We start from the raw sequence: 17,209 nt of genomic DNA, 5'->3' as shown, positions 1-17,209 counted from the left end.
GAGCTGATTGGTGCACAGCACCATGAAGTGGGTGAGTCTGTTGGGCAGGATGTCGGGTCAGTCAAGAGTTAATTTGCCCAACAGGGGTGGAGGAGGGTTCAACTTTAAGCCAAAAACATCGCTTAAATAAAAAAAAAAAAAAAAGATCACCCACGAGCTGATTGGTGCACAGCACCATGAAGAGGGTGAGACTGTTGGGCAGGAAGTCAGTCAAGAGTTCATTTGCCCAACAGGGGTGGAGGAGGGTTCAACTTTAAGCCAAAAACATCGCTTAAAGTTTAAAAAAAAAAAAAGATCACCCACGAGCTGATTGGTGCACAGCACCATGAAGAGGGTGAGACTGTTGGGCAGGAAGTCAGTCAAGAGTTCATTTGCCCAACAGGGGTGGAGGAGGGTTCAACTTTAAGCCAAAAACATCGCTTAAAGTTTAAAAAAAAAAAAAAGATCACCCACGAGCTGATTGGTGCACAGCACCATGAAGAGGGTGAGACTGTTGGGCAGGAAGTCAGTCAAGAGTTAATTTGCCCAACAGGGGTGGAGGAGGGTTCAAAAACATGGTTAATGGCCATGGACCGTCAACGGCAACCTGTAAGTACTTTGCTATATTGGTCGGATCTCTGAAGGAAACTGGATCCCAGTGCACATTGCAGCAGAAAGTCCGGGGGCCAAAAGGGCGTCGGTGAAGCCCAATGTTAGCCGGGGTTCAGCTTGTTCAGGTTCGTATCGTTACAATAAAGTGATTTTACTCTAATACTGAGCTACTCTGAGACTTTCATTAGGAGTTGGATCTGCTGCAGGGAGTTGGGCGACTGTAATGGGGGGGATTTGGGAATCACTTGGAGCCATTTAGACTTTCCTTCTTTGCGCAGATTATCATTTATGGCTGATAATAGTGTATAACCCCGATGTTGGCAGGAGTTGCCCTTTGTTTGCACTAATTAGGGTATCTAGGGGGTTATGGGGCAGTTGTGCTTTTATTTTTATCTTGCAAATGACGTACGTTTTGGAGTTAATCTGCCCTTTAACTATTAGGTACCTGCCTTTGGGATCTTCTATTTTGCTTGTTCCCAGTGTAAGTGCTTGTGTATTAATATGGCCGCCCCCCTACTACGTGTTGTATACGGAGCTGCGTAACAGGGGCCGACCCAGTCTCTGCGTAGTTTTTGGTTTTCTCCTACTGAGAGATGTGTTTCTTGGGTAAGTGCTACATTGGGGGGCAAAGACTTACGGTGGGGAAGGATTTTATAGCGTTTCATTGGCTGGTTAATGCCTTCCACATCCCACCCCCCCCTTATTGTTTGTGTGTTTGTGCCATGATGGTGTATGATATTCAGTACATACGGCTGGTCAGAGGCTTCTGGGGCTTTGTGGGTATTGGGTCCTGCCGCCTCCTGACTGTCAGTTGGAAGGAGAGAGAACTACAGGGAAGGGGAAGAAAAAAAGAGAAAAAAGTATAAATTGAACATAATAAGAATAAAAAACATTCAACTTTTTAACTCTGCACAAAGGCCTATTGTTACTGTATTCAACTGTGTGTTTGGGGGGTAATAGGGGAGCCAAGGGGCCGGGGGCCACACACATGCCATATTGTGTTATTTTAGGGTACCTGAGGGGAAAGTGGCTATAGGGGGTTGAGAGGGGGGTAGGGTTGGGGGGAAGGGAGGGATCCTAGATCTCATATGCGGCCTTTTCCCCTGTTAAGGTGCCCATACACGGACCGATTCTAGCTGCTGATATCAGTCCCTTACACCGGTTCGGCAGCTTATCGGCCCGTGTAGGGGCAGAAACAACAGGCCTGACCCACATCTGGCCGATTTCAAATCTGGATCAGGTTTAAAAAATGAGTCGAATCAGGGACCGCATCGGCTCGTTGCCTGTACTCGTTGTTCTAATTCGATCGTTTGGCCCCAGAGCCAAACGGCTGAATTAGCCCAACATCACCCTCCCGTAGGTGGGGATATTGGGAGATCTGCTCACTTGAGGGAAATCTTCTCCCAATAATCCCCACCTATGGGTGGGCAGATCTTAGCGTATATGGCCACCGTTACTATATCTATCTATCTTGTATTGAGGTTACCCATAATCCCTGAGCCCAATACGCTGTTCCTGGTTAGTTGCAGTCGCTATTAGTTGATAGTAGGACTCCGGGGTACAGTCAATGTGTCTAGTTGTTGCTTGTTGTAGGGCCCCAAAACTGAGCCGGGTATATTACTTTAGCCCTGGGTATTTCCAGCTCAGAAAGCCATACAAGCAGCAATAAAAGGCATTAAAGGGACAGTACGCTCTATTTCTGGCCATTAGTGCAATAAACAGGGCTTGGCCGGAGCTTACTATTTGGCAGTTGTTTCAGTTAGAAAACTGCATGGGGTTTATTTATTTTTCACAGGACGGGGGCTTCTTAGTGAACAACTGCCGTGTTGTGATTGTGCTCATAGGGATCAGGGAACAGAACGGGACTTTACTTTCAATCTCCCATTTTGCTGTGTTTAGCGCAACCTCCCCACTCATTAAGCTTTTGGGCCAAAACACGGGAGTCGTTTCCCAATAAGATTAGAATTACAAAGTGCGGCGACAGATCCGAGCTCATTCCCATTAACCCGCGAGCTAATAAGTAAGAATCCGACTTTAATGACAACTAGAAAGGGACGTTTGAGAACAAACTTCATGTTGGGTTGAAAAATGTGAAGTCACTGAATGAAATCTGATTGGCTGTTGTTGGCTCCGCCCACTGTTTCTAACCGTGGACCCACAGTTATACAGTAAAAACCACTGTGCAAAGTTTGGGGATCCTGGTTTTAATAGTGTCTGAATGGCAGCAATTTAAATTTCAGAGTGACATCTGATTGGCTGTTGGTGGCTCCACCCACTTTTTCTAACGCTGAACCGCAGTTACCAGGTGACTAGCTCTGCAAAGTTTGGGGACCTTAGTATTAATATTTAGAGAACGGCAGCAGTTTAAATGTAAACATATGAAGTCTATAGGTGAAATCTGATTGGCTGTTGTTGGCCCCGCCCACTTCTCCAAACTTGAAACATAGTCACCCAGTGACAAACTGAGCAAAGTTTGGGGACCCTGGGATTAAACATGTGACAATGGCAGCAGTTAAAATTTCCCCACTGAAAACAATGAAAGAAATGTGATTGGCTTTTGGTGGCCCCGCCCACTTTGGGGTCATCCAACAAATGTCGCTGTTTCATTCGGGGTGACCCCATTATTATGGGATTCAAGTTTGGGGGGTGTGGCCTCAAAGCTGTAAGAGTGGCAGCAGTTTGAAAATCTTCCCTGTCAAAGTCAATGGGAAAATTGGGGGGTTCGGAGCCACAAAAAGCCGGGGGGCGGGATCCTTAGAAAAGCACAAGCAACCTGCTCCGCTATAGGGCGAAAATGTGTGGGGAGTTTGGGTATTGTACCCCTAAAACTGTAGGAGGAGCAGCGTTTAGAAAATGGGGGGCACTAAGAATAAGAATCAGCAGAAGTGGAAGAACAGTCTGTGGGTTTCACCCCAAAGTAATTAAACAGTTCAGCGGCAATTACCCAATCATTCGTTTAAACAGAGCTCCTTCTCATTGTCTGCGCTTACCTGCGATGTTTCCTGCGCCGACAGATGCGCCATTAGCAGCCCCTCCCCCGATAATGGCCACAGAACCCCTCAGTGACTGCTAATATCCTTATCATTTACAGTAGGGGGTACATTATCCCTTATAATACATGAGTGATACTCAGAGTTCCCTGTATAACTCAGCCTGCACCCTTGTGCCTTTATATGGGGGGCACAGAACCCCTCAGTGACTGCTAATATCCTTATCATTTACAGTAGGGGGTACATTATCCCTTATAATACATGAGTGATACTCAGAGTTCCCTGTATAACTCAGCCTGCACCCTTGTGCCTTTATATGGGGGGCACAGAGCCCCTCAGTGACTGCTAATATCCTTATCATTTACAGTAGGGGGTACATTATCCCTTATAATACATGAGTGATACTCAGAGTTCCCTGTATAACTCAGCCTGCAGCCTTGTGCCTTTATATGGGGGGCACAGAACCCCTCAGTGACTGCTAATATCCTTATCATTTACAGTAGGGGGTACATTATCCCTTATAATACATGAGTGATACTCAGAGTTCCCTGTATAACTCAGCCTGCAGCCTTGTGCCTTTATATGGGGGGCACAGAGCCCCTCAGTGACTGCTAATATCCTTATCATTTACAGTAGGGGGTACATTATCCCTTATAATACATGAGTGATACTCAGAGTTCCCTGTATAACTCAGCCTGCAGCCTTGTGCCTTTATATGGGGGGCACAGAGCCCCTCAGTGACTGCTAATATCCTTATCATTTACAGTAGGGGGTACATTATCCCTTATAATACATGAGTGATACTCAGAGTTCCCTGTATAACTCAGCCTGCAGCCTTGTGCCTTTATATGGGCACAGAACCCCTCAGTGACTGCTAATATCCTTATCATTTACAGTAGGGGGTACATTATCCCTTATAATACATGAGTGATACTCAGAGTTCCCTGTATAACTCAGCCTGCAGCCTTGTGCCTTTATATGGGGGGCACAGAGCCCCTCAGTGACTGCTAATATCCTTATCATTTACAGTAGGGGGTACATTATCCCTTATAATACATGAGTGATACTCAGAGTTCCCTGTATAACTCAGCCTGCAGCCTTGTGCCTTTATATGGGGGGCACAGAACCCCTCAGTGACTGCTAATATCCTTATCATTTACAGTAGGGGGTACATTATCCCTTATAATACACAAGTGATACTCAGAGTTCCCTGTATAACTCAGCCTGCAGCCTTGTGCCTTTATATGGGCACAGAACCCCTCAGTGACTGCTAATATCCTTATCATTTACAGTAGGGGGTACATTATCCCTTATAATACATGAGTGATACTCAGAGTTCCCTGTATAACTCAGCCTGCAGCCTTGTGCCTTTATATGGGGGGCACAGAGCCCCTCAGTGACTGCTAATATCCTTATCATTTACAGTAGGGGGTACATTATCCCTTATAATACATGAGTGATACTCAGAGTTCCCTGTATAACTCAGCCTGCAGCCTTGTGCCTTTATATGGGGGGCACAGAACCCCTCAGTGACTGCTAATATCCTTATCATTTACAGTAGGGGGTACATTATCCCTTATAATACATTATATGGGCACAGAACCCCTCAGTTACAGGTAATATCTAGGTGCCCTGACGTGGCTAATAGGTTACAGAACGTTGGGGTTTGTGGCCCGGTACTGAATAAAGTGCAGGAAGGTTTAGTTCCCCTTTAAAAGCCTCCCGTTCTTTACACTCATGGAATAAAATAAGAAAGAACAATGGGAAAAGAACCATCAGTTTCTAGATGTCGGTGACACGTTGGTTCAGTCGGCAATAAATGTTACAGAAAATAAATCCTATTAAATGAAAGTAAAAAAATGAACAGAGATTAATGCATCAACCTCCCAATATGTTTTGGTGTCATATTCCCCAAATTATCTTTTATTATTATTATTATTACAGGTGTGGGACCTGTTATCCAGAATGCTCAGGACCTTGGGTTTTTCAGATAAGGGGTCTGTCCATAATTTGGATCTTCTACCATAAACCCAATAGGGCTGTTCTGCCCCCAATAAGGGGTAATTATATCTTAGTTGGGATCAAGTACAGGTACTGTTTTATTATTACAGAGAAAAGGGAATCATTTAACCATGAAATAAACCCAATAGGGCTGTTCTGCCCCCAATAAGGGGTAATTATATCTTAGTTGGGATCAAGTACAGGTACTGTTTTATTATTACAGAGAAAAGGGAATCATTTAACCATGAAATAAACCCAATAGGGCTGTTCTGCCCCAATAAGGGGTAATTATATCTTAGTTGGGATCAAGTACAGGTACTGTTTTATTATTACAGAGAAAAGGGAATCATTTAACCATTAATTAAACCCAATAGGGCTATTCTGCCCCAATAAGGGGTAATTATATCTTAGTTGGGATCAAGTACAGGTACTGTTTTATTATTACAGAGAAAAGGGAATCATTTAACCATGAAATAAACCCAATAGGGCTGTTCTGCCCCAATAAGGGGTCATTATATCTTAGTTGGGATCAAGTACAGGTACTGTTTTATTATTACAGAGAAAAGGGAATTATTTTTTAAAAATGTGAATTATTTGAATAAAATGGGAGTCTATGGGAGATGATCTTTCCGTAATTCGGAACTTTCTGGATACTGGGTTTGCGGATAAGGGGGCCGATACCTGTATTATGATTAATATGATTATGTGCAAGCTGCTATCAGTAATACAGAAATAACAAACAGGCTGCGGCCGCTCTCGTTGCAAAACAAAGAAGTTAAAACAAATAAAAAGGAAAGGAAACCAAAGGGTTAATGTGTCGCCAGAGATAAAGTCAAACCCTGAGACACTTGGGGCAAAAACCTTTTTTGGGGGGAACTGAAGCCAAAACCCCCCAAAGACCCTGTAAGTTCTATGTGGCGCTTTTCTGAAAAAAATTGCAAGAAAATTTCATAAAACCGCCGAAAATTCATTCAACGCATTATTTCTGCGCGCGGCTGTTTTTCTCTCCCCAAACGCATTAAAGTGAATAGAATTTTTTCATTTTATTGAAACATTTTTTTTTAAGTTTTTAAAACTTGAATAATTCAGTTTCCTAAACTCAAGATCAAAAGTAGCCGAGATCCCTTATTTATCAGGGAAAACTTCATAATTCTTAAAGTTTATAATCAGTTTTTTATTTCACTTCCCCAGTAAGTTTCACTCCCGAACTAAACGCATTGCTGGTTAGTGATTCCCGTGTGTGTTGCCATGGCAACAGTGAAGGCATTGTGATGTCATAGTGTTTGCCACAGTGAATGCAGTCTGTGTTCCCATGGCAACAGGGTGATCACATTGTGATGTCATCCTTATCAGATCAGATAAGGAGTCTTCACTGACAATCCTGAATCATTTGCTGGATTGTAGCCAATCAGTGCGCAGCGTTACTGTTTGTCCCTAATCGGCCATTTGTTATCTTCAGATCTACTTCAATCGGATTATCTGTAAGTAATATCTAATTATTAATTATTCTTTTATAAACAATATAATAGAATCTAATGATTTAATAGTATATATTTTATAGAAAGTGGCTGTTTGCCCCAGTTTTCCCCCAAACCGTTACACTTTGCGCCGCTAGGCCCCGCCTTCCTTCCTATTTTTGAAATGCAAATTGCACCCAAACATTGGCCAATGAGATTGCTGCTTGCACGAGCCCCTGTGCGGGTTTCACGCTGCGACTATAAATGCGCCGTTTGGGGAATCAGTTTAGCGAATATCTTTCCTTTACCCTTTAGGCCGTATATAAAAAGTTTTTGGGGACATTCGCGCTGCAAAAAAAATTGCAATGATGTTCGCACATTAAATGCACCAGTCGTGTCCAGTTTGTTACCAGAAACTCGGGCAAATACATTCACTGGGCAAATAATTCTGCGCTCAGTTTATAAATGACCCCCACTATGTTGTTACTTATAAACCTGCAGCCGGTCATGTGACATTGTATTAGCAACGTCTAACTGGGCTCATAGGGACTTTACTTACACGCCATTGGCTGGTTAGTTACCAATCAGTTCTCATCGTGACTATTAGTTATTAGTTATTATTAGTTATTTTATTGTAACATTCTTTTTAAGTTTTTAAAACCTTAATAATTCTGTTTCCTAAACTCAACTTTCCCTTATTTATCAGGGAAAACTTCATAATTCCTTTAGATAAAGTTTATAATCAGTTTTTTAATTTAGTTCCCCATTAAGTTTCACTCCCAAACTAAATGCATTGATGGTTAGTGATTCCCATGTGTGTTGCCATGGCAGCAGTGAAGGCATTGTGATGTCATAGTGTTTGCCACAGTGAATGCAGTCTGTTCCCATGGCAACAGGGCATTGTGAGGTCATCCTTATCAGATAACCAGATCAGATAAGGAGGCGTCACTGACAATCCTAAATCATTTGCTGGATAGTAGCCAATCAGTGCGCATTGTTTACTGTTTGTCTCTAATAAGTCACTTGTTATAATCAGATCTAATTCAATCGGATTATCTGTAAGTAATATCTAATTATTGATTTCATTAATATCTAGCTATTTAATAGTATATAAAAAAAATTGCTGGGGGTCATTTATAAAGCGCAGCGCATATTTTTTTCATCTTATTTTTTTCATCTTATTTTTTTCCAATTGCATCTGCTCCCATTTTTGATGCAACCGCGACTTGCTTTGACGCACAATATATGTATATTGTATATATATTGTATATTGAGTTGTATCAGTATTAGAACAATAGAGGGGGGAATAAAACAAATGATTCCATGAAAGTATGAAAGTGACAATCGGGGGGACTGACTTGCCCTTTAGGCCCAACCCTTTCCCAGGCAATATAGGGAAGCCATTCTTCTATTGGGTATTTAGTAACAACACTGTTGCAGTTGGTCTCCCTAATAAATGATTGGTTTAACTCTTTATTTTCTCATTTAGGAATAACAACAATGTTTTCCAGACTTGGAAAAACGCTTGGGAACATCTTTAGGTCTAACCCTAAGGTAAGGCTCAAACTTGTCTCTTTAATATTCCAGGAACATAGAATGGGATTGGCTGCTGGGGCTCCGCTCTGTCATATCGTTGGTTAATTAAGGATTCTAATTAGTGTAAAAACCCCAAAAAGTCTGTTTTACAAACAATGAGACTTCCCATTAGTATTTATTTCTGTTCCCACTACTGATATCTCGCTATTGGCACAGCCGCACTCTAAATAAGAGCTGGAAAGAACCGCGCAGAATGGCGAGAATCAGTGGGGAAACGGCTAATATCTCCCAAATAAACAAATGTGTCAATTGTAATATGTACAGAACAGCAGCCATGTTACAGCGTTACAGTGGGATTAATATCTCGGCACGATTCTATAATAATAATTCTGAATTATAAAGAACAAAAGAAGTTACCAAAATTCGAGTATATGTTTTTTTTTTTACGATTGAAAAAACTCAATGAGACTTTACTGGAGAATATTCTTAAGAACCATGAATAGTTGGTATTTATTCTCAAGGAGAATTGTCTCTAATACATTTATTTATTTAGTTAGTTATTAATTAAAACATTCAGGTTTTTAACCTCATAGAAGATAAAGAGAAGAACAAGATTCTCGCCTAAATGCTCGTGGGAATAGTCTGTTGCGGTTTTATATTAAATTAGCTAGCATTCGAGAAGAAAATTCACATGAGTTTTGTTGCGTTTTTTTTCACAAACTCGAATTTTGATAAAAATGCCCCTATGTATTCGGCTCAGGTTTCTGGGTATTTGTTGGGCTTCAGCGCTTAATTTTGTGTATTTCATTTCTCCAGGATCCCAAAGCAGCACCAACCTTTCAGCGCGAGATGAAAGGTAAAGAAGCGCTTGAGAAACAGGCTCAGGAGGAAGCGGAAGGATTCGCCCGGCAGCGGGATATCCGAATGGCTTTGCAGGAGAGAATAAAGGAACAACTCAATGATGAATTTCTGGACGAAGCTGTACAATTTACTGTTCAGCAGATCCAGAGAGGATTTGAGATTGATTCCTGCCGAATGCAGCAAGAAGAAGAACAAGAAAAAGCCAAGAAGGAAATAAAAAAGCGCAAATTAAGAAATGTGCTTCTTAGGAAAAGGGAGATCGAACGACAAACAGAACGCGAAACAGAAGTGGAGAGACAGACCGAACAGAGACTGAGACAAATGGAAGAATGGAAACATCTACAGAGAGAAGCGCAGGAAGAAGCCAACAAAGAGATTGCGAAGCGCAAACTCAGAAATGAGCTTCTTCTTGAAATGCTTCTAAACAAGAAAGAAGAGGAGAAAGTAATGGAAGGTCGTGCAATCGTTGAGGAAGAAGAGAAGAAGGAGAGCTTCGTGGCAGTGATGGAAGCACAGAGCCAAGAAGAAATCACTCCACCGGGAGAAGCTCTGATGCTTTCAATTCCAGAAACATCTGCTGAGAAACTGAGGGTGAGTTTGGTTTTCATGTTTAATTCAGGATAATCGGTTTGTGTGGCCGTTCTAGGCCGTCTCTTCTCCAGCCGAGACTTGATGCCGTAACTCGGCCAAGAATCATATCGTTCCATTCAGCTTTAAACGTTTGATTTCAATTTCCACAAATGAAATCATTACTTTTCAATTTTTACAAATTAAGGCAAACGCTCATAAGTTACATTTTTCTAAACGAGCTTTGTGCGCATTATTAGGAGTAACATTTTCCCTTTTTAAGCAAATTAATTTCAAACAGAAGTCACAATAACATTTACACTGAACCCTTTTTGCTTTGGATCCCTATAGGACTCTTTACCTGAAGAGAATGACGATATCGAAGATATCGAGGCGGCCATAGAGGCTCGAGCTGCAGTCCGGAGAAAGGAGTTTGAGAAGAGCGAAAGAAAGAGAGCAGCTCGAATCCGCAAAGGTGATTTTTCTCCTACAAATGTTTTACTAATTGATGTTCAACCATAAACCTGATCCCAATTCCCAGCTAGAATAATGTACTACTGTACTGTATGTTCTATTGAGAGACGCACCCAATCCGGGATTCGGCCAAGATTCCGCCTTTATCAGCAGGATTCGGATTCGGCTGAATCAATAGTCCTGGCTGAACCGACTCCCAATCCTTAAAAGCACATAACTTTGAATTCAGATTCAGTTCGGTATTTGGACGAATCTTCCATGAAGGATTCGGGGTTCGGCCAAATCCCAAGACAGTGGATTCGGTGCACCCCTAGTTCTAGTCAATTTCTGCATTTTATATTAATTAGTTTTTGAAAATAGTTTCTAATGGTTCTCAGTACGAGGCCATTGATATAATGTTGCCCAAACCAACAGCTTTACACTTAGGCCTCAACCTATTCATTCCAACTCACAAACAGACGCTCCTACAGCCATTTTGTCCCCACAGTTCCCAATGGTACTTTTTGCAAAGTAGTGACTTAAATCTAAACCGACCTTTTTTTTTTTTCTTTTAATCAGCACCTCTAAGGAAACCGCCTTCCTTTTTCGACATTCCTGACAGGGTAAAGGTAAGTTTTGGTTGTGAAATAAATAGGCTTTTCTCACACGAGGAATATTGAACATTAATTAATGGTATTTCCTTCTCTTCTCTAGAGGAGAACTCGTTTCTACCAGATTGTGGAGAAGATTGATGGAACCCTGGACCCGACTGGGTTGGAGAGAAGGTAATGATTCTAAGATATGTTTGTTGTACTGTCTGTGGTTTATTTGGGATGGTGGATTGCATGAAATCTTATCCATAGTGCATATATGTATATATATATAAATGTTCCATAAGAACACCTGTTTGGGCCGAGGTACCCTGCTATGTATATGCATCTTGGCCCATAACAGAGAAGGTACCAGAAATAGGTTTAATCAAATAAATGTGTTTCATTTTAGGCTGGTGGAAAAAACGCCACCAACTATCGAAGACTTCCAACTCCAGTCGTATCTCGGCGAGGGATCGTTCGGGAAGGTGAGCTTTTCCGTCTCTATATTATATATCTAATCCCATTCTGGGTGATCCAGGGATATAACACTTGAACCCTTTGGCTAGAAATGAATCAGCATGAAAAAGTGTTGGGTTCCTGTATTTCAACAGCTTGTGCCTAAGGCCAACGCTGAGCATAAAATAGGCTGCACCGTCATCTACTCATTGGTGCCGGCACAGGGACTTACCTAGAGCCGCTCTAACTAAAAACAAATAAAAAAGCTTCTAGCAACCAGTCAGTGACCAGCAAATGGTGTGCGCTGATTCATTATATAGGTTGTATTGTAAAGATAGGTTGGGATGTAAGGAACAGAGCTAAGGGCCAAGTAGGTTACCCTGGTTAGAAGACCTGGCCTTACCGTGTATAATATCCAATTTCCATTCTGTTTTTTCTCTATTACAAATAGAACTGCAGCAGCAAATATGTATTGCACTTTATCTCATGTATCTCTTCCATTGCAGGTCTATAGGGCACAGCACAGAAGCTCAGGGAAGATTTTTGCCATTAAGGCAATTGAGATGCACGAAATCAACGAGAGGGAGATCTTTCACTGGTAAGTTTTGGGTAAAAAAGTGATTTTATTTAGCTATAAAAATCATGATTTTTCCCCCTAAAAGAAAAATGCTCTGTGCCCCTGCGGATAAAAATAATGTGGCTACACAAGTCATATGCACATTCATCTCTCTAACTAATGGGGGCGCTCAGAGATGTAAATCATTAACTGGGGGGCTAATATAATGTAGAATAAGTGCATGAATTAAAGATAGGCCTCGCACAAACCTGACACTGTAACATCTTTACACTTGCAAATGCATTTCGAATCAGAAATTATTTTAGATCTTTAATTAAGAACAGCTGAACCCCCCCCCCCACTCTTTCTGCCATAAGTCAATGTGTATAACTTAACTTTAATATTTTTTATTTCCCAGTGTCACCCTAGAGCAGCGAATTCTCCGACTAGTCGACGAGGAACAATGTCTGTTCCTTGCTGGGCTACTCGGCTCCTTCCAGACACAAAACCACATGTGTCTGGCTTTGGAGTTCGCGGAAGGAGGAGATTTGGCTGCCTACGCGGATACAGAGGAACTTCCACTCGACAGAGTTCGGTAAGTACTAATTAGCTTTTAGGGAGCTCAACCCAAGGCCAATTACCCCTATGGCATTCTTACCACTATATGGACATAATACCATTATTATTGGCTCAATAACTCACTCAGTAGGTAGAACACTGGCGTCTCTCCCACTAGTCACACAATACTATTTACTGGGAAACATGGGGGGCTGCTCATGTCATTAAAGGTTTCAGTGCAATTTCAATCCAAGTTCCGCTGAATATTGGGGTCTAAGGAATAACTTACATTTGTAGTAGTTCTATATTGATAGGTTTGCATTTATAAAACGGATATATGTTTAACTTTGTTCATTTATTCTTTGCAGGTTCTATTCCGCTTGCATGGTGCTGGGGATACAATTCCTGCACCAACACAACATCGCGCACAGGTAAGCAACAATGAACATTAATGGGACACAGAGCCCCAATCCTAGAAATCATCATTCTCTTTAGATTATTTATACTAAACCTCTGATATTAAACATATTTTGAATAATAAATGAATCTGTATTTTATAATGTGCTTCTGTTTTATTGTAGGGATATAAAAGCCGACAATGTTCTCCTGTATGAAGACGGGTACGTCAAGATCACCGACTTTGGGCTTTGCAAAGCAGGTAAGTTGTATAAGTAAGATGGTGTAGCATATACACAGTGTAGCAGCTGAGCTGTAGCATTGGCCCTATATATATATATATATATTATTATAACCAGAGAGAGACAGAGATAGATAATAAGAGAGCTGCTGCTCTTCTGTTCAGCCAATGAATGCAGCCTTTCTATGGATAAACTCTTAAACTCACTGTTTTCTTTCTGCTTCAGGAATGGCTGCTGGCAGCAAAGCCTCAAGTCGCTGCGGTACCCTTTTCTACATGGCCCCGGAAATCTTCAAAGGTCGATATACAAGATCAGTCGACTGGTGGGCACTCGGAGTGACCATCTACAAACTGCTCACTGGAGATGTAAGTATCCATTTATGGAAAAAACTAGGCAATCGCTGGCATAGGTTTCCACAAATCCACTTTTTATCCACCTTTTGTCTGCTTGCGTAAAAATGTAGGCAGAGAAAAGGCCGATCTTCTGACTTCTGCTCTGTGTTCCGAATGTTCCGACAACCGCGGCATCGCCGTAATCCGCTCTATGCGCTGATTGGCCAATGATGTGCCTGAGAATTTTGCCTCAGCAGAAGTCATAGGCTCAGCCTTTTCCCCAGCCTGTGTTTCTACCCAAGCCAATAGAATACCTAGTGTCGCACAGGCCTTAGGGTGATAATAATCCTCTCATAGTATTACCATTTAATGTGAAATGGATCATGGCCACCCTCATAACATGGGAAACCTTGGGAAATTTATATTTTCACTATATATAATTCAGCTTGAAATTTAAAAAATGTATTATTACTAAACTTCCACTCAATGTAATGCAGCTTATGCTGAAGGTAGGGGTTAGAAATCAGAGCAGACAATATCAGATCACATTATTGTATGTTAGTTGTATCTCCCATAAATCACTCTCTGTTTATATTTGTTTGTTTTCCAGGTACCGTTTTATGCCGATACTGATCTCGAGTACCTGATGTTAGCAGGTCGTGAGGAGCCCGAATATCCTGACGACTTAACAGAAGACACTCGAGACATATTGGAAAATGTAAGTATGAAGCAGGATATCCGCATGTTGTTATCTGTATGGGGAGAGTTTTGCTCAGAAGCCTTTCCATTATTACTTACCCTATGCTTATATTTGCCCTTACTCTTATCCTTTATAAAGTAAAGTCCCGCTCTTGTTCTAGTGGCTTCACCAAACCATAACTGTCCCTTTGGGATTAGGGTGTTGAACTGTAAGCTTCTGTCTAACAACAATTTCTTTTTGCAGCTCCTAAAGAAAGATCCAGAGCAGCGCCTTGGGGCCGGAGAACATGGAGCCGAGGACGTGAGGAAGAGCCCATTCTTTGAGGGATTAGACTGGGAGGCTCTTGAAAAGAAAGAGATCGAGCCGCCATTTATCCCCAGAGGAAGAGCACACGGACAACCTGAAATCAGCCTTAAACTAAAGGCTCAGGTTGAAGCCAATGTGTGCGAAGAAGCCGAATGGGCACTGGTGGAGCTGAACTACCCTTTGAGTTCAGCTTCAGAAACAGAAGAAGAATTGTAAGAAACGTTCCTCGGAATGAAGCAGAGATGATTGGCAGGAAGAAAGTCTGTTCCCAGCTTGAGAAATCCAATCAGCGTTCCGGAGTCCTATTATGGATTGAAAATGCAAACATCGCAACTCCGGGAGTAGGAAAAGGGGTGAGTCTGTTGGGCAGGATGTCGGGTCAGTCAAGAGTTAATTTGCCCAACAGGGGTGGAGGAGGGTTCAACTTTAAGCCAAAAACATCGCTTAAAGTTTAAAAAAAAAAAAAAAAAAAACATCACCCACGAGCTGATTGGTGCACAGCGACATGAAGAGGGTGAGACTGTTGGGCAGGAAGTCAGTCAAGAGTTAATTTGCCCAACAGGGGTGGAGGAGGGTTCAACTTTAAGCCAAAAACATCGCTTAAAGTTTAAAAAAAAAAAAACATCACCCTCGAGCTGATTGGTGCACAGCGACATGAAGAGGGTGAGACTGTTGGGCAGGAAGTCAGTCAAGAGTTCATTTGCCCAACAGGGGTGGAGGAGGGTTCAACTTTAAGCCAAAAACATCGCTTAAAGTTTAAAAAAAAAAAAAAGATCACCCACGAGCTGATTGGTGCACAGCACCATGAAGAGGGTGAGACTGTTGGGCAGGAAGTCAGTCAAGAGTTCATTTGCCCAACAGGGGTGGAGGAGGGTTCAACTTTAAGCCAAAAACATCGCTTAAAGTTAAAAAAAAAAAAAAAAAGATCACCCACGAGCTGATTGGTGCACAGCGACATGAAGAGGGTGAGACTGTTGGGCAGGAAGTCAGTCAAGAGTTAATTTGCCCAACAGGGGTGGAGGAGGGTTCAACTTTAAGCCAAAAACATCGCTTAAAGTTAAAAAAAAAAAAAAAAGATCACCCACGAGCTGATTGGTGCACAGCACCATGAAGAGGGTGAGACTGTTGGGCAGGAAGTCAGTCAAGAGTTAATTTGCCCAACAGGGGTGGAGGAGGGTTCAACTTTAAGCCAAAAACATCGCTTAAAGTTTTAAAAAAAAAAAAAGATCACCCACGAGCTGATTGGTGCACAGCACCATGAAGAGGGTGAGACTGTTGGGCAGGAAGTCAGTCAAGAGTTCATTTGCCCAACAGGGGTGGAGGAGGGTTCAACTTTAAGCCAAAAACATCGCTTAAAGTTAAAAAAAAAAAAAAAGATCACCCTCGAGCTGATTGGTGCACAGCACCATGAAGAGGGTGAGACTGTTGGGCAGGAAGTCAGTCAAGAGTTAATTTGCCCAACAGGGGTGGAGGAGGGTTCAACTTTAAGCCAAAAACATCGCTTAAAGTTTAAAAAAAAAAAAAAGATCACCCACGAGCTGATTGGTGCACAGCACCATGAAGAGGGTGAGACTGTTGGGCAGGAAGTCAGTCAAGAGTTCATTTGCCCAACAGGGGTGGAGGAGGGTTCAACTTTAAGCCAAAAACATCGCTTAAAGTTAAAAAAAAAAGATCACCCACGAGCTGATTGGTGCACAGCACCATGAAGAGGGTGAGACTGTTGGGCAGGAAGTCAGTCAAGAGTTCATTTGCCCAACAGGGGTGGAGGAGGGTTCAAAAACATGGTTAATGGCCATGGACCGTCAACGGCAACCTGTAAGTACTTTGCTATTGGTCGGATCTCTGAAGGAAACTGGATCCCAGTGCACATTGCAGCAGAAAGTCCGGGGGCCAAAAGGGCGTCGGTGAAGCCCAATGTTAGCCGGGGTTCAGCTTGTTCAGGTTCGTATCGTTACAATAAACTGATTTTACTTTAATACTGAGCTACTCTGAGACTTTCATTAGGAGTTGGATCTGCTGCAGGGAGTTGGGCGACTGTAATGGGGGGGATTTGGGAATCGCTTGGAGCCATTTAGACTTTCCTTCTTTGCGCAGATTATCATTTATGGCTGATAATAGTGTATAACCCCGATGTTGGCAGGAGTTGCCCTTTGTTTGCACTAATTAGGGTATCTAGGGGGTTATGGGGCAGTTGTGCTTTTATTTTTATCTTGCAAATGACGTATGTTTTGGAGTTAATCTGCCCTTTAACTATTAGGTACTTGCCTTTGGGATCTTCTATTTTGCTAGTTCCCAGTGTAAGTGCTTGTGTATTAATATGGCCGCCCCCCTACTACGTGTTGTATACGGAGCTGCGTAACAGGGGCCGACCCAGTCTCTGCGTAGTTTTTGGTTTTCTCCTACTGAGAGATGTGTTTCTTGGGTAAGTGCTACATTGGGGGGCAAAGACTTACGGTGGGGAAGGATTTTATAGCGTTTCATTGGCTGGTTAATGCCTCCCACATCCCACCCCCCCTTATTGTTTGTGTGTTTGTGCCATGATGGTGTATGATATTCAGTACATACGGCTGGTCAGAGGCTTCTGGGGCTTTGTGGGTATTGGGTCCTGCCGCCT

The 17,209-nt window shown here is 42.3% G+C and overlaps 2 protein-coding genes across 3 annotated transcripts; both read left to right on the top strand.

Moving 5' to 3' along the window:
- The first annotated feature begins 6,700 nt into the window (after nt 1-6,700).
- On the top strand, nt 6,701-13,302 carry LOC108645541 (serine/threonine-protein kinase CBK1-like). 2 transcript variants are annotated; one of them, XM_031894820.1, is made up of 11 exons: nt 6,701-7,063; nt 8,529-8,593; nt 9,392-10,027; nt 10,355-10,478; nt 11,036-11,085; nt 11,171-11,241; nt 11,459-11,534; nt 12,012-12,103; nt 12,480-12,656; nt 12,988-13,050; nt 13,201-13,302. In XM_031894820.1, exons 2-11 carry the CDS (start codon nt 8,540-8,542, stop codon nt 13,292-13,294), a joined length of 1,437 nt encoding a protein of 478 aa, XP_031750680.1. In that variant the 5' UTR covers nt 6,701-7,063; nt 8,529-8,539; the 3' UTR covers nt 13,295-13,302. The 2 variants fall into 2 exon arrangements, with proteins under 2 accessions (XP_031750680.1, XP_031750681.1); XM_031894821.1 differs by lacking the exon at nt 6,701-7,063 and having other exon boundaries at nt 8,443-8,593.
- A 102-nt stretch (nt 13,303-13,404) lies between these two features.
- LOC116408057 (serine/threonine-protein kinase N2-like) lies at nt 13,405-15,055 on the top strand. The gene is made up of 3 exons (XM_031894822.1): nt 13,405-13,622; nt 14,200-14,307; nt 14,533-15,055. The coding sequence occupies exons 1-3, from the start codon at nt 13,485-13,487 to the stop codon at nt 14,809-14,811; spliced, it is 525 nt and encodes a 174-aa protein (XP_031750682.1). The 5' UTR covers nt 13,405-13,484; the 3' UTR covers nt 14,812-15,055.
- Nucleotides 15,056-17,209: the final 2,154 nt, after the last annotated feature.

The sequence above is a fragment of the Xenopus tropicalis genome, chromosome 10 (genome assembly GCF_000004195.4).
Source record: "Xenopus tropicalis strain Nigerian chromosome 10, UCB_Xtro_10.0, whole genome shotgun sequence".
NCBI classification, from domain to species: domain Eukaryota; kingdom Metazoa; phylum Chordata; class Amphibia; order Anura; family Pipidae; genus Xenopus; species Xenopus tropicalis.
Note: the sequence above shows the minus strand (reverse complement) of the source record. Positions and strands in the feature narration are given on the sequence as shown.

Bases quoted from the DNA above. Each gene is read 5' to 3' on its own strand.
- LOC116408057 (XM_031894822.1), top strand. From the start codon at position 13,485: ATGGCTGCTGGCAGCAAAGCCTCAAGTCGCTGCGGTACCCTTTTCTAC. The intron at 13,623-14,199 runs GTAAGTATCCAT...TTTGTTTTCCAG, and splicing joins ACAAACTGCTCACTGGAGAT to GTACCGTTTTATGCCGATAC. The intron at 14,308-14,532 runs GTAAGTATGAAG...TTCTTTTTGCAG, and splicing joins CTCGAGACATATTGGAAAAT to CTCCTAAAGAAAGATCCAGA.
- LOC108645541 (XM_031894820.1), top strand. From the start codon at position 8,540: ATGTTTTCCAGACTTGGAAAAACGCTTGGGAACATCTTTAGGTCTAAC. The intron at 10,028-10,354 runs GTGAGTTTGGTT...GGATCCCTATAG, and splicing joins CATCTGCTGAGAAACTGAGG to GACTCTTTACCTGAAGAGAA. The intron at 11,535-12,011 runs GTGAGCTTTTCC...CTTCCATTGCAG, and splicing joins GCGAGGGATCGTTCGGGAAG to GTCTATAGGGCACAGCACAG.